The 15,440-nt window shown below is 40.3% G+C and overlaps 3 protein-coding genes across 3 annotated transcripts; 1 reads left to right on the top strand and 2 right to left on the bottom strand.

The window, feature by feature from the left end:
• Positions 1-971: 971 nt before the first annotated feature.
• Positions 972-3,295, bottom strand: LOC307267157 (leucine-rich repeat, immunoglobulin-like domain and transmembrane domain-containing protein 2; the record flags this gene model as incomplete). Its single annotated transcript, XM_080049401.1, has 3 exons — positions 972-1,759; positions 2,167-2,948; positions 3,183-3,295. The coding sequence occupies 3 exons, from the start codon at positions 3,293-3,295 to the stop codon at positions 972-974; spliced, it is 1,683 nt and encodes a 560-aa protein (XP_079905527.1).
• Positions 3,296-5,318: 2,023 nt separating this feature from the next.
• Positions 5,319-8,061, bottom strand: lrit1b (leucine-rich repeat, immunoglobulin-like and transmembrane domains 1b; the record flags this gene model as incomplete). The annotated part of the gene is made up of 4 exons (XM_080048516.1): positions 5,319-6,388; positions 6,525-6,830; positions 7,122-7,582; positions 7,940-8,061. The coding sequence occupies 4 exons, from the start codon at positions 8,059-8,061 to the stop codon at positions 5,319-5,321; spliced, it is 1,959 nt and encodes a 652-aa protein (XP_079904642.1).
• Positions 8,062-12,134: 4,073 nt separating this feature from the next.
• Positions 12,135-15,440, top strand: rgrb (retinal G protein coupled receptor b; the record flags this gene model as incomplete). The annotated part of the gene is made up of 7 exons (XM_080049277.1): positions 12,135-12,210; positions 12,774-12,930; positions 13,510-13,631; positions 14,343-14,496; positions 14,640-14,757; positions 14,985-15,098; positions 15,303-15,440. The coding sequence occupies 7 exons, from the start codon at positions 12,135-12,137 to the stop codon at positions 15,438-15,440; spliced, it is 879 nt and encodes a 292-aa protein (XP_079905403.1).

Genomic DNA, 15,440 nt, shown 5'->3' with positions numbered 1-15,440 from the left:
CTCTATTTCCCTGTACAAATGACATAAAGACCACACTGAGCCCAGAGCTGTCATTAAATGGAAATATCATGTCCTGCTAGGATTCAGATAGAAAATCCCTATAATCTCTTTAGGAGTGTATGTATAAATGCATGGGAAAACACTGCTTATGCAACAAATCCGCTGAGTGATTGTGATAAAAAAATAAATCAGACTGTGTCTCAGCATCCGTCTTTGACTTCCCTTTAATCCACACAAAACATCATTTCATTCCATTACAGTACAACAAATCTGTTGTCTGTACAAAGAACTATTAAAAAAATACATACTTTCCAACATGAAGTGGATTTAAATCTCTTAAACCCTGAGCCGACCCACAATTTACTCGATTACCATTGTGAAGTGATCGTGGGTTAACCTTGCAATAAATATACAAATACAGTAGTATTAAATATAAAATCAAAAACATATTCAGGATTCCATTCCATCAAATGCATTTTAGCACAAACTTATTTTTGAACGTGTATATTAAAAAAAATAAAAACTCTCCTTATAATAAGGAAGAAAGGCATCTGCAGATATAGACATATTTACAGGACGACTAGATATTCAAGTTTACCCCAGTTTGTGCCTTTAATGTATTAATATCAAATCCGAGTCATAGAGCTACAGTAAGCATCCGATTTTATGAAGAGTTAATCATTTGAAAAACCTTGAAGATTATTATTATTTCCAGCTTCCTGAACAGAAAACAGTCAAACAACAGGTCAGAACCCTCCTTTCTTTTGTGCAGAACAAGCAATAATTATTAATCCAGATGGTTGATAGGGTCTTTGAGGACTCTGGAAATACTTTCAAAACATGCCGCATAGATTTAGTTAAACAGGAAAACTAATTTAGGAAAAGCAAAGAAGCAAAAACTGGGGCTTTATCATCAAAATTATATGTGTATTTACAAATACACAAGTTATGTACATTTCCTGACTTCGAAGCTAGTACAGATGAGCTGCACTCCCTCCTTTGCACTTGTCCTCAGACTTCCGACTCTTTTTGGGCTTTTCCTCTGAGTTCTGGCACAGGGCTTCGTCGCTGGGTGCCTGCAGGCTGTCGAAGGTGCCCTGCCTCCCTGTGCCCTGTAGGTCCTCTCCTTGCAGCCTGTGCTTCTTCCACAGGTTCACACAGTGATCCACACAGCCAAACCTGGCCTCTGTGGTGCAGGCGTACATGCCCACCGGCACCGCCAGCATCATGGCGCACACAATGACAACAATGTGGATGAGCCTTTCTCTTTGCTCCATTTTGCTGATGTCACTTCCTGTCACGAACACAATGCACTGGCCTTCCCGTGGCGGATGGTTCTTCGGGGTCACACACACCTCATATTTGGTGACAGGAAGCAGGTTCTGGATGGAGTAGCTGTTGATGCCAGGACCGATGTAGATAGACTCCTTTTTGGGGGCATTGTACTTGCCGAAGTGGATTGTGAACCAGGTGCCTGCTGGGGTGTCCGTCACTGCATACCACTCCAGGGTGATACCAGAAACCATCTGCTTGGCAATGCGAATGTCAATGTGGAAGTTCTCAGCGGACGACAACATGGGGACAGGTGCATGGAGAGGAAAGGAGGAATTGGAGGAGCTGATGTTAACACCGATGCTGACGGAGGAGTTTCCAATGAAGTTGTTGGCCACGCAGGTGTAGATTCCTTGGTCTGCGAGGTTAAGAGAGGGGATCACCAGCTTGGAGATGACAGTCTCCTCATCTACTCGAGTCTCTGTAGCTGCAAGAAGATAACAGAGGGTCAGGGCAAACTGCCTTTAAATCAGAGGCTATCTGCCTGTATCTGACAAATACATAGTAAGGTAATGTAAAGGTAGAATGGTTAGTGGTAAGTATCGGAGGGGTGGGGGGGGGGGGGAGCAACACTTCGAGAGACCAAGGAGGTACATGACAAGTGTTTTGATGCAGCAAATCATATGATATAGTATATTTTACCCACTCTGTGGCCAAGCCCACAATAAAGCTAAAAATAAAATGTCTGTTTAAAGCAAACAGTAACCCTAAAGAGGGTTTTGCTATAAAGCAAATGCAGCCAGAAAGTCCAAGATATAGACTACCACACTAAGTGCTCCCAGAGCAGGTTCACAACAGTTTAATGGATGGTAGTAATAATAAAAAAGGTCTTACCAGCAAATCCTCTTATAATCTTCAGGCTGTACATCCATTGAATAGTCGGGCCTGGCCTGGCCTTGACTAAGCATGTGAGTGTTGCATTTGCTCCGAGAGGTAAATTGATGTTAGATTCAGGGGCAGAGGCCACTGGCTTCATGCATGTTTTCAACTGGATCTCGTGGAAAAACTTGTTGGCTTTTGAGGCGGGGCCCAAGCACTTCAAATAAGAGTTCATCAGAATGATGGGAGGGTTGACCACGCGGATGAATTCAACAAAGCCTTTCAGGCGGCAATCGCACAGCCAAGGGTTGTCGTGCAGCGCCAGAACCACATTAGAGACCACTCCTTCTTTCCCCCATGTTTTCTTTGTTGTTTGGTAAAGAGGCCAATTAATGAAGACATCTTTTGATATGACACTGAGCTTATTGAAGGATACATCTAAGTAGGTCAGAGCGGGTAAGTGTCTCAAAGCATGTTCCGGAAGGACGTCCAGTCGATTGTGTTTCAGGTCCAAAATCTTCAGTTTTGGTGTGTCTTGAAACGCTGTCCATGGTACAGAAGTCAGCCTGTTCCCTTGTAGCCGGAGCTCAGTCAGGTTGGCCAGCCCCTCCAGGCTTTTGATGTTCATCAGGGTGATCTCATTGAAGTTCAGCCAAAGGAACTCCAATGCACCAACTTTGGAGAAAGATCCTTGAGGTAACTCAGTCAGGTTGCAATTTTCTATTCGGATTTTAGTGAAATCGTGTTGGATGTCCTCTGGGATTTGTACCATGGAGGTTTCCATACATAGTAAAGACCTAGAATGGTAAGACGAGATATGTTTACACAAGCAAAGCTTATCACAAGTGTTATTTTCTTTACAGCTACTCATGAACTATTTTCACAACTGTCTTTATACTGTTTTTCTTTATGTTAATAGAACAATTTGGTTATCAGATTACATTTAAAACAGCACCTGTGTTGTTTTTAACACAGCTATGGCTAACACATTCCTACTTTTAAGAGCTTGTATAGTTTCAGTTGTAGCTTACCTTCCCAAATGATCATTTGTGCAGGTGCAACCGATCAGACAAGTTGAAGATCCAGGGGGGACGACGAGACAAAATACCAACGTGATATGTAATGTGAGATGAAAGGCGTCCATGTTCGTTGACAGGCTTGTGAAATAGGCCCGTGAGGGCAGGACCTGCTCATGGGCTGCATGGAAGAAAGCCTATTAACTTAATCTTCCTTGACGCAACTCTTAGGACACTGAGTACCACTCCATCTGATAGGAAAGGTGTATTTATAGCACTAGTCCACTTTGTCTAGAAAAGTCAGATCTCCTCAAATATAAAACTCACCACAAATGTTCAATAAAGAGTCAAGTTATTTTTGAGTGTGTTACCGTTCTTTTCAGGTATTGCTTTTTATCAATTTACTTCGTGGTTGCCTTCCACCAAAGCACAGGCATTGACATGACAGGCTCCGCTGTGCAAACTGGGCCGGAGCACATCGGGTTTAGCAGCAAAGAGTGGGAGGGCTGCAGAGAGACAGATGTCTGGTAAGGCCAGTAATCCGACCTCAATATTTTGAGCACTGGCTGTCTCACAGGTTGTCAAAGGCAGAATCAGTATTTAAAGCAAGTGTGAAAACCAGTCATCATCTACAGCACATTTTTCATTTAATGTCCATAGTAGATGTACACCCTACATATAGTCATAGGTGTACATCCTAGTTTAACAAGCAATCTTTAAGTTATATACGTTTTAAGTGAAGAGATATACAGGTAGATACTGGTTCTTCCTCCAAATTTCTTGAAGATATACATTAAATGGTTTGTTTAATCCACCTCTATATATTTCCAGAAGATACAAAAGAGACTGCCCTTAAGTCAATTAAGTGCTTTTATTTAATAAAGTATTTGAAGGAAAAAATCTTCAATCTTTGTCAGAAAACCCTGATGTTATTAATGCTTTACTTTATGTGTTATAACAACGGAAAGATACTAGTAGCTCTGTGAGGCTGCACTAAGGTGTTTTGAGCTAAAATGTTAGCTTGCTCACAACAATGATATACATTTTTAGCAGGATTGACATTACATGGTTAAGCATGTTAGTATGTGCTACCGAGCCATACACATAGGGTGCAGCAAGGGCTGATGGTAATGTCAATAGTTTTGCAGGTATTTAGACATATCCCAAAGTATTGGTGTAATACAAATGAGTTAGCTATTACATTTAAATGTTCTCTCTTTTGCTATCCATCTGCCACTATCTCATAATGAAAAAACTAGGGATTTATGCAGATGATATTAAATGGCAAAATTGCGATTTAAAGAACAAGAATCCTATACATTTTCAATCCATCAATAATTTATATTATTCAACCCACCTATCTACTGATTCTAGCAGGTTAAACAAAACATTATAAAATGCTGCTTAACCATTCTCAGGTTAGCTGTATATTTCTTTACAACAGTGTTGATTTTTCTGTGAATTAGCAACCCCTATAATACAGATTTACATTAAATTATACTTTATAATGCATAAAAGGGTAATTTCCAGGGCGCTCCTCGTGTAGTGCATAGAGCCTAGAAGAAATCCTGGGAGCATATACATATACAAAATATTTATTTTTATGTTACATTAATACATACAGTATACATATATTTCAGGTCACACATTATAAAATGTACTGTATTTTAGGTTTTTGACCCAAAAAAAAAACCTGGCACATCATACTGACATACAAAATAAACTAATAACTGCTCCATCATTTCTCTAAATAATAACAATTTAACAAAATGCAGAGGTTACAGCTTAGAAATACAGTTAATTGGGTCTTGAAGAGAGTGGGGCAACATTTCAAGACATCTTCCTCTTCAAAACATCACATTTCAAAGTGCATGATTTTTAAAAAAAATACGTAATTTTTACAGATTTACACCACATGTACATGATAAAACCGTGTCACTGTGTATATTTTCCCTTTTTTGCTGTCCACCAAATGAAGGTGGTTTTTATTCCCACAAGGCTGTAAAACTATTTCAGAGCTATCAGTATTCTCTGAACACCCTGTAGCGAGGATCTTTTGAGTCTCTGAGCACAGCGGTTTATCAATTCATATCACAGGCCTTTAGAAAACAAAAGTGCATTCTCTGAAGGTTATGGCATCCATTTGAGTTTTTAGCAGAAGTACTCGTTAGGTGGCCCTTCAGTCCTGGCCGTGGCCTCTGAGTCGACACTGGACCTTGCCGAAAGCAGCCTGTTGGATTCATCAGGATGCATCCTGGTCAGATACTCCCCCTCCATCCCTTTAGGTTTGGCCCCGGGGCCAAGGGTCTCGAACGTGACATACGAGTCCTGTATTTCTTTTGACTCTCTCCCCAGAAACTTTTGGCAACGCTTCTTTATGGCCCCGCAGCACACGATCAGCGTCAGGGGGACGGCAATAACGCATGCCACGGTTATAACCACCACATTAATGAGCTTCTGGGTGCCACTGGCGCTTGCTGCTTCGTCTGTTGAGAAGATTACGCACTGCTCCTTTTTTGGGATGAGGCCTTTGACGCAAACACAAGCAATGTACTTTGTCTTTGGCACAAGGCCGTCAATAGTGATCCGGTTCTTTCCAGCGCTTACATTGATCCGCCGCATGTCTCTCTCACCAAACACAGCATACAGGACACTGAATTCTGTGGTGTTTATAGCTGTGGGGGCTCGCCAGTTCAGAGAGACGGTATGGTCAGTGTCGCCGATTACCTTCACCGAACGCACTATCCTTTTCTCCGGAGCTTGCTGCAAGGATGAGGCATTAGCTGCTAGGTTACCTAGGGCCTCTTGCGACACCTCTCCAGGCTTCTTAGGCTCTGAAGACTTGCCTCGTCCCTGAGAAGCGCCGTCAGAGACGCTGTAGCTCTCGACCTCGTACTTCCCTGTCACACCTTTGCCATTGAGAGGTTCTATGACAGGCTGGGCTCCAGCTGCGGTTGGCGGAGGAACATATCTGGCAATGAGTTTCTCTTGATATGCTGCTCTTCCCATGCCACTAGGTTTCTTGCCTCTGGTTCTCTTAGAAACACCTCCACCTGTTTCCTCGGACCGAATGGAATCTGTGATCACCAGAGAGATGATAGCATCTGCGGTGCCCACAAAGTTGGTCGCTTTGCACACATATTTCCCAGAATCTCTGTAGGCCACTGCGGGCACGCTCAGAATGGACCAAATGATTCCCTCCTTAGAAATCTCTTCCTGGACTGAAAGAGAAAAGCAGGCACACATAAGAGTTAAAAAAGAACAAGAATAACGTTTATCTGATTGACTCTTTGACTTGGACACAAGTGGAAACTGTTCTAAATTAAGCAAATGAAGGATTAGTTAATCAGAACTCACCAGTGCCATTCATTTTCTTGCCATCGGCACGGCTCCAGGACAGTTCGGGGATGGGGACTCCAACCGTACCACAGCGCAGCAAGACGTTGTTGCCCAGGGAGCTGCGAACACGAGCCACAGCCGTGTGCACCCGAGGGCCCTGGCACCTCTGCAGCTCAGCTTCGGTGAAAAGAACCCCAGACAAGCTCTCGGGATCAGCGCACTTTAGCCTGGTGTCGATGAGGGCCACGGAAGAAGATGGGGATTTCTGAAACTGGACCAGATCGTACAGCCGGCAGTCGCACAGCCACGGGTTGTCATGGAGCCCTGCAGAAGAAACCAAGAGCTGTCAGTGAAAAGAAACTAAGCCTCATAAGAAGCACTAATAAGTACTACCATCCAGTTAATCTTCCTTTACATGACACCAAATCATTTTAAGACCGAAAACTTTGGGTTGTGATTTCAAATAAAAAGAATTAGTCTGGCAACTTGACACAAAATGTACTATAATTAGACTAATCCCTAACTCCGCCTTGAATGAAGTGGTCACCAGGCGAGGCAGCTTACAAGGAATACGTTTGAGTGTCATAATAGTGTATGTCACAGGTTGATCCTCACCCAGAATAAGTTTGGAGGATTCGGCGTCCTGCGATGGTTTCACACTTAGCCACATTGTGAGAACATCAGCAGGGACGGTGGTCAGACTGTTGCTGGATAAGTCCAGATAGGTGATGTTCTTTATGTAAGCCATGGCCTCGGCGGGGATGCTGGATATCTTATTGTTGTGTAAATCGAGGAGCCTCAGGTTTGGCGTATCACTCAGGGAATCCCAGGGGAAGGAGGTGAGGGAGTTTCCGTCCAGCCGGAGCTCGTCCAGGTTGTAAAGTCCCCGAAAACTGTCCCCATTCAGTGAATTGAGTGAGTTGAAAGACATCCACAGAAACTCCAGGTTGTTGAGGTAGTGGAAGTTGTCGCTCGAAATCCGTGTTATTGCTGTCTTTTCTATGCGCAGCTTTGACGTGTCAGTGGGGAAATTCGGAGGGACCACAGTGATCTCCGGATCATTGCAAAGCACACTCCTGCAAGAACAATTTGATCATTTAAAGGTTTTATCAAGGAGTCAAATAATTAAACCTACTTTCAAACTATAGGTGTTTGAAGAATTAGATTTCATAACAAACACACTATATTTCCTGACTTCGTTTTTACATGTAAGAACTGAAGTATTTATTTAAGAATGAAACACGGTAAACCATTGTCCAATAACAAGCAAAGGAGATTAAAGGGCAACTCCAAGTTAATCCTCCATTACGCAGAGTGACTGAACAGAAGAAAGCTGCTGTGAAAATCGTTTTTTTAGCAAGAAAACCCTACAAGAAAAAGCATGTACTGAGAAGAAAATTCAAAAAAGAAAATTGTATGAGTGACACATTTACCTTGCTTTGGATCCGTCGCTTAACTTGTGGAAGAAGCAGCTGCATTGTGCAGGACAGGAACTACTCAGCAGTGGAAGAAAAACTAAAGCCAGGCAAAAAGCAACTGCAATATGTTGACTCATTTTTCCCCTGCAAGTTACTAACTGCTATGCAGCTACACTACTATATAAAAAAATTAAATAATAGGCTCCACAGCTCGGTCTAACGGGACATGGTCTGCATCGTGGTGGTGTGTAGGCTCACAGCTCCATACTGCTCTGACTGGTCTGAATCCTCAGATAGACAGGATAGGCAGGGATTAGTGAAGGACTTGGGTTATTTTCATTCACACGCTTAGGCTACTGCTTAGAAACTGATAGGCTCCATGATTTTCTTTTTTTTATACTTTCTTTTTCTTTTAAGTCTACGTCATGAACATATAATATATAAGATATCTCCATTACAATGTCAATGAGGAAACAAAATAAACATAAAGATTACCAAGGGCATGTGGGTTGTTTCCTTCATAGTCCATTTTCTCAAAGGACTATAAAGGAAACACTTACTCAATACTTTACTGTTAATTTAGGAGTAAACACTGTTAGAGTTGTAGGCCTCTCCCCCCCACTTTACACAGACAACAAAAAAACACAAACAACTCTGATATGAAAGCACATGGATGTCCTATTATTTTTAATTTGAATAAACATCTGCTCTTAATTTGTTTGTGTGTTTTATTTTTTCCTATTCTTAAAAAAAGGTTATTCTTTCAACGTAGTCTGTAAATGTTTTAATCTATTATTTACTATATATGGTTTTAATACTTTGACAGTCTGGTTCGCACAATGGATAAAACTTCAACAACAAATGACCACTAGGTGGTAGCGTAGAGTTGCTACCTGTGTTAAGTTCCTTGCAGTCCACACCTTGTTATTAGACATCAAACCAGACAAAACAACCCCTGGCAACACTATTAAACCCCATGCAGCTGATCACTGGGTTTAAATACTAAATTAAGTACCAATGTGTTTAACTTTAATTTCATGTTAAGTTGTATTTACAGGGGGAGCATAAACACATTTATTTGAGAATGTTAAGCTTATACTATTGCTATTATACTGTATTAATACTGATGGCTTTCAGTGGTATCCTGAACACGCTCATATGTTTTTTTTATGTCTGTGCTTGACAGTGTGTATGGGTTTTTGCACAGGTGCAGGGTTTAAAGAGGCAGGCTTCCTGTGGGATTTCAGATCCTTTAATCCAGCCATACACCTTTGTTCTATTTATTTCGGGAGGTTTGTCCTGAAGGAGGGAGCACCTGGGAACCCTTCAGCCCTAAACCTGTCCCTACGTAAACCTTGTGCACTGACGTCAGTGAGAGGGGAAGGAGCTCATATATTGTCATAAGTTCCTACAATCAAAAACAACAAAGAAAACTATGGTGACATCCCTAAAGTGATGGAAGAAAGTTATCCACTTAAAAGTAGAAATATCATATTCTTTAAAATCCTCCATTACGAGTAAAGTCTGGCTTTCAAAATGTGTAGACAAAATGTATGTACTTAGTGTACTACAGTATAATAGTAAAAGCACAGCATATTTTAAAGGCTCATCATAGCAGTTCCATATAAACTCCGAGAAGTAACTACTAAATACAGCTGTCAAATAAATGTAGAGCGGTTAAAGTATAAAGCATCATAAAACATGCATGAATGCTGACCACAATCATCTGTATTGTCTTTTGAAACTAAGTCAATTTGTGTTTACATTTCTTCAACAAAGAACTTCTTCTACACTAGCAAAAGTACATCCGTATTTTACTTTGTTCAATGTGAAAAACTTTCTTTCCACCACTGCATTTAGATGTATCATAATAAAGTACAATGTTAATCAAGCAAAGTATCTGGCAACATTTATGATGAACAATAAAAGTTGCAATATCTCTGGAAAGCCTCTGCTACCTGAACATTACAATATATTCAATTGATATACTTTTTTAAATACACTTAATTACTTCTGCTTTGTATCCCTTGATAGCCTTCTTGAAACATTTGTTCCAGTATTTCTATGTTTCATTGCTCGTGATCTTCAGAGTCTGTTGGCACAAATGCATTTTCAACAGTGAGACCTTTGTTTCATTGCACAACCAGCAGATTATGATGCTGTAATTAACTGTTAGCCAATGCAATAATGTGCAACCACAGCAATGGTGCAAGAAAGAAATATTACAGACATCATGGTAATCAAGTCAGGCACTGTCATGGTATAGCAAGCCTCTAATTAACCGGACAATAAGCAAGAAGTAAAATAAAATGATGACTTTTACATTCTTGGATCACTTTCCCTGTAGAAATAGACAGTGCTTTTAAATAGAGTGTGACATTAACATATCAATAAACAAGATGGTTAACCAAAAGATTACAATAATTACCAGTTGATCCATTAAATACATTAAATATGTTCTGAAATGGCTCTTACTTCATCACACTCAGCTGCTTAACAGATATTAAATGTTTTGCCATTGTGAAACTTGCAGTCGGCAGCTTTATGTTCCACCCTGGGCCTAAACTGCTTATGACAAACACTTGTATAGGCCTCCTATAGGGGACACAAACTCACATCTACAAATTAATTTCTTTGTGAGATATCAGCTGCAGATGGAGCGGTATGACAAACTGATGCCATTTTTTCTTTTTGCTGTATAAATAAATGAGTTTGTAACTGGTCGGGACGCCAAACTTTTTAGTCGGGACAATGTGGGCAGCTTGAGAAAAGGCTATTATAAGTCCATTGGGACATGTCAATACTTCATAGTTAATGAGTTTGTTGTAATCTGTGAACGGATTAGTGGTGCAATCCAGACTCTGCCCAAATGTTACATTTTAAAAGGTTCACACTGCTGCAGCAAGAGCAAAGGGTCACTTTTCAGCTGTTCTCCGTTCTGTGGGGTTATGTTGGTGAACAGTTAAAGGCAGATAAATCAGTGAATAAATAAAGTCCTGATCCTGACATTTTACACTTATCGTGGCTAGGAAGAGAGAACCGCAAGCCTCTTTAGTTGAATTTCCAACATCAACTCAACTCAGTTTTTTAAAAAAGGTTAAAAAATATGTGCGTTGTCCATATCAAGCCATTGAAATGTGTCTTTGCTACAGCTTTTAAGTAAATCCATACAATACACACACACACACACACACACACACACACACACACACACACACACACACACAAAAGAGGTAACTTTAGCGGTAGGTAGAGGGTGTGAAATGCTGTTCCTTATTGGAATACATTTACGAATAAATAAGTTGGAGTTGGAATGAGGGTTGTTTTCAGTCATACTGACTGCTGGTGGTCGGGACTGCCATGGTGTCTTTTACTTTAGTAAAGTTTGTTTTAAACAGGGAGAACGCTGAAGGAGAACAGACTGTAAAATGTATAAACTCATTGAGATTCCAGAGACAAAAAAAGTTACTGCTTAGGCTTCTTGTTTACTCTTTGCTGAGAAAAAAGACCAGCGTCCGTCTGTTTCAATGCCAGTTTTTTTTCTTCTTCTTTCCAAACTTTAGCCCGGTGCTTTTTTGAGGCCTACAACACACTGTATAATATATCACTGAACTTTGGCCCTTATAGCCTACACATTATATGTTGGCCTATATGTAGGGCCTATTCAAATTCAGTGAAAGTGATGTCCTCACAGTTTTCAATGTGTTGCTTTTGTCTATATTTCATGAATTAAGTCAAATCAAGAAAATTCCAAATCCAAAATTAAACTCAACTGTTGAGAGTGATTTTCCCCTGTGCGTTGTCTAAAGGTTTGCATTGTGCTTTGCCCTGCATGAGGACTGATCAAAGGTCAGAGTCAAATACCAATATTTTTGTAAAAAAAATAAAACATTTCCCATGTGTCTTTCAACATAACAAGATAAACATCGTCATCTGAAAGCTTGTGTTTAACAGCTGAGACCAACTTCAGATCAAAGAGCTGCGCAGCAACTGCGCAAACAACTCGCAGGAAGTTTGAAGCGAGAGTCTGTTCGTTAGGACATTCCTTGGGGGATTGTGAGAGGGGGGTTTATTCAGATAAGTCTCTTCATTCTTTTCACGTGAAAGAGCCTTTATAAGGCGTAAGTTCGTCGGAGGCTGTGGTGCACCACACAACACGGGAAAAGGACTTGTCTTTCTTTAGTGCAAAGTTTAATTTTCACTTTTCACCATGGCAGCGCATACATTACCCGAGGGATTCACGGAGTTTGATATGTTTACATTCGGCACAGCGCTGCTGGTTGGTGGTAAGTTGCGCGAGCGAACAGGAAGAACTGACATCAGTCGCTTAGACAATAAAAGCATCTGAAATCATGGAAATCCTAGCATGCATTCTTTTGTTTTTATTTTAAACATTGTGAAGTTGTTTTTAGCCCAACAAATGTCTTTGGGTGATTTGGGCTTGACAAGAATGTGCTGTTAAATTCAGAAGGTGGAGTCAGAAATTCTGGAGAATGCTTGTTGTTAAAATCAGTGAATATCTCCTTACGAACCCGCTACCTGTCCGTACTGTGTGTGTGCTGAAAAAAAAGAAATCCAGTCTTAATACACAGCCTAGGATCTGTAAACAGGCATGTTGCTAGCTACGGTGAGCCCCCTTTAAATATGTCCTTTGTTTACATGCCAGTTTACAGAGCCTAGGCTTTGTATTGACACAGAATTTTATTCAGTGTGGACACGGTATGGACAGGTAGTGGATTGTGAGGAGATATTCACTGATTTTGAGACCAAGTGATTTTGAGCGTTCTCCAGAATCGCTGACTCCCCACCTAAAGGAACATTTCTCTCTCTTTTTTCCCTTTACTTTCAGGCACTGTTGGATTCTTCCTCAATGCCATCAGCATTGTGTCTTACCTCAGAGTGAAGGAGATGAGGAACCCCAGTAACTTCTTTGTGTTCAATCTTGCTGTGGCTGACCTCCTTTTGAACATCAATGGGCTCACGGCTGCATATGCCAGCTATCTCAGGTAACAAACAGAGGACAGTGGTTATATCCCCTTTCACAGCTACTGTTTTTTTTATCTTGGTGTTTTATCTGTTTTTTTTATCTTCCTCTGCAATCCAAATCCACTCTGGTGGATTAGTGTTCAATATTACCCAATGGGTACGACAAGCTTTACGAGCCTTTGGGTTCCATAATCCACTTTACTCACTATGTAAAGTTCACATTTTTAAAGCGAACATGCAGGATGTCAACTGGAATGTAGCAACATTTACAGTATTTAGTCATGTCCTGTTCAAACCTCAAATATATTTTTTACATAGCGGTTCCCGACTGTGACTCATCAACAGGGCCCCTATTGACCCCCTTATTTATCCTGTGCTCTGTGCTTGTTGCTTCTATTGTTAAGATCAAATGTATGTAAAACTACATTTTAACTACCAAAATGGGTTCTGAATTTCAGGTTATATTCCAGGTTTTGCCCAAAATACTAATATTATCTATGTAATTGTGTATTTTTTTTATTGCATTTCTGGGTTGCAAGATGATTACCCGGTTTGTTTTCCACTTCAGGTTGAAGTATAATTCAAGTTTTGTTTTCTAGAGTTTGGCCATTTGGTCAAGATGGATGTGCCCTGCACGGTTTTCAGGGGATGATATCGGTCCTGGCGTCCATCAGTTTCATGGCTACCATCGCTTGGGACAGATATCACCAGTACTGCACGAGTGAGTACAGTTTAACTTATTGCACTGAGGAGCAAAATGTGCTTCATTTTTAATTACTAATAACCCCGTAAAAAAGGAAATCTAGAAAAAAAGAAAATGTTCAAAATGTAATAGTTAAGATTTACACTTAAAAACACTGATTTTGTATTGTCAAGTTTAAGATCTAACAAACCAACACCCTTATATAACCAATGGGTAAAATGGGTAAACAAAATTAGAGGTGAAACTTGTGAAAGACCAATATAATTGTATATAGAAATAGTCAACTGTTTGCTAGCACATCCACCATATGAACTTTATTAGGTGATAATATGTTGATTATTGTATATACAGCTTGTTGAGCTCCCCCTTGTGGCCAAAAAGTTAATTGATGAAGCTTTAAACTAAAGGTACTTTCATGAAATTGTTGATTACATTTTCATGGTTAAACTATAGTACATTTTTATTTATTTATTTATTTATTATTATTCTTCCGGACAATTACACATAATACATAATTTTCTCATTGCATATTCATACATATTACTTTGTGTTATCGTCCGAAGGGAAGCAGGAGAAGCCAAAGGCTTATCGGGTCCCGCCCCCCTAAATCCCAGCTTTACTATGCTGGTCTTTTACCAATGCATTTGTTTTTGTGTTTTCATAAACAATGTAAAAAATTCAACTTTTATTTTCTTTAAAATCATAATCAAACACACCTCACATCTGTAGGGCAGAAGCTCTTCTGGAGCACCACGCTGGTGATGACCGCCATCATCTGGATTATGTCCATCTTCTGGGCCGCAGTTCCTCTCCTGGGATGGGGCGTCTATGACTTTGAGCCCATGAAGACTTGCTGCACGCTGGACTACACCAGAGGGGACAGGTAGAGCTATAATGATACTAACTCTGGACAACATGACCAGTTAGCTGCTGTTGTTTGAAAATTATGATTGCTTAATTTGACAAAACAACAGCTATACCATGTTGTAAATAATGTTCCTATTCATTACTCTCTTTTTTTTACAGGGACTATGTGACCTACATGCTGACTCTGGTGGTGCTCTACCTGTTGTTCCCTGCTATTACCATGATGTCATGTTACGATGCCATTTACAAACACTTCAAGAAGATCCATCACCACAGGGTAAATGTGCTGCAATATTCTCAAAATCTATTTTTAAAAGGTTCTGCTTGTCAATCATTACGTGCAAAATGTGAAAATGTGCATTTTAAATAAGGTGGACGGAAACACCTTTACTCGTTACCTTCCCTTTACACATCCACTGATAAAATGTGATATTGTATTGCCAACCATGTGTCTGCCGCACATTTTTGGTCACTCCAATAAACGCAATGAACTTTGTTTTCTAGTTTAACAGCAGCGTGCCTTTGAGGGTGATGCTGATGTGCTGGGGCCCCTACGTCCTCATGTGTGTCTACGCCTGTTTCGAGAATGTTAAGGTCGTATCGCCAAAGTTAAGAATGGTGAGTTGTTTGATTCAATCTAACAATGAGGGATTTCTTTTCTGGTGCGCTTGGTTACAGTTTGAGTTCCAAATAAAGCATAATAACTTACTGAATACAGACAGAAATGATGGCCAGATCAACTACAAAAAATATATTTGTAAGAACAAGTATTTTAAATCAAGTTGGAAAAAATGGTGGAAATGCTTTGTTTTCTGCTTGCAGCTGCTTCCAGTTATTGCAAAGACAAACCCAATCTTCAACGCTCTCCTCTACTCATTTGGGAATGAGTTCTACCGAGGGGGCGTGTGGAACTTCCTCACCGGACAGAAGATTGTTGATCCGGTTATTAAGAAGAAATGA

This window comes from Ammodytes marinus (genome assembly GCF_949987685.1).
Source record: "Ammodytes marinus genome assembly, chromosome: 20".
Lineage (NCBI taxonomy): Eukaryota > Metazoa > Chordata > Actinopteri > Uranoscopiformes > Ammodytidae > Ammodytes > Ammodytes marinus.
Note: the sequence above shows the minus strand (reverse complement) of the source record. Positions and strands in the feature narration are given on the sequence as shown.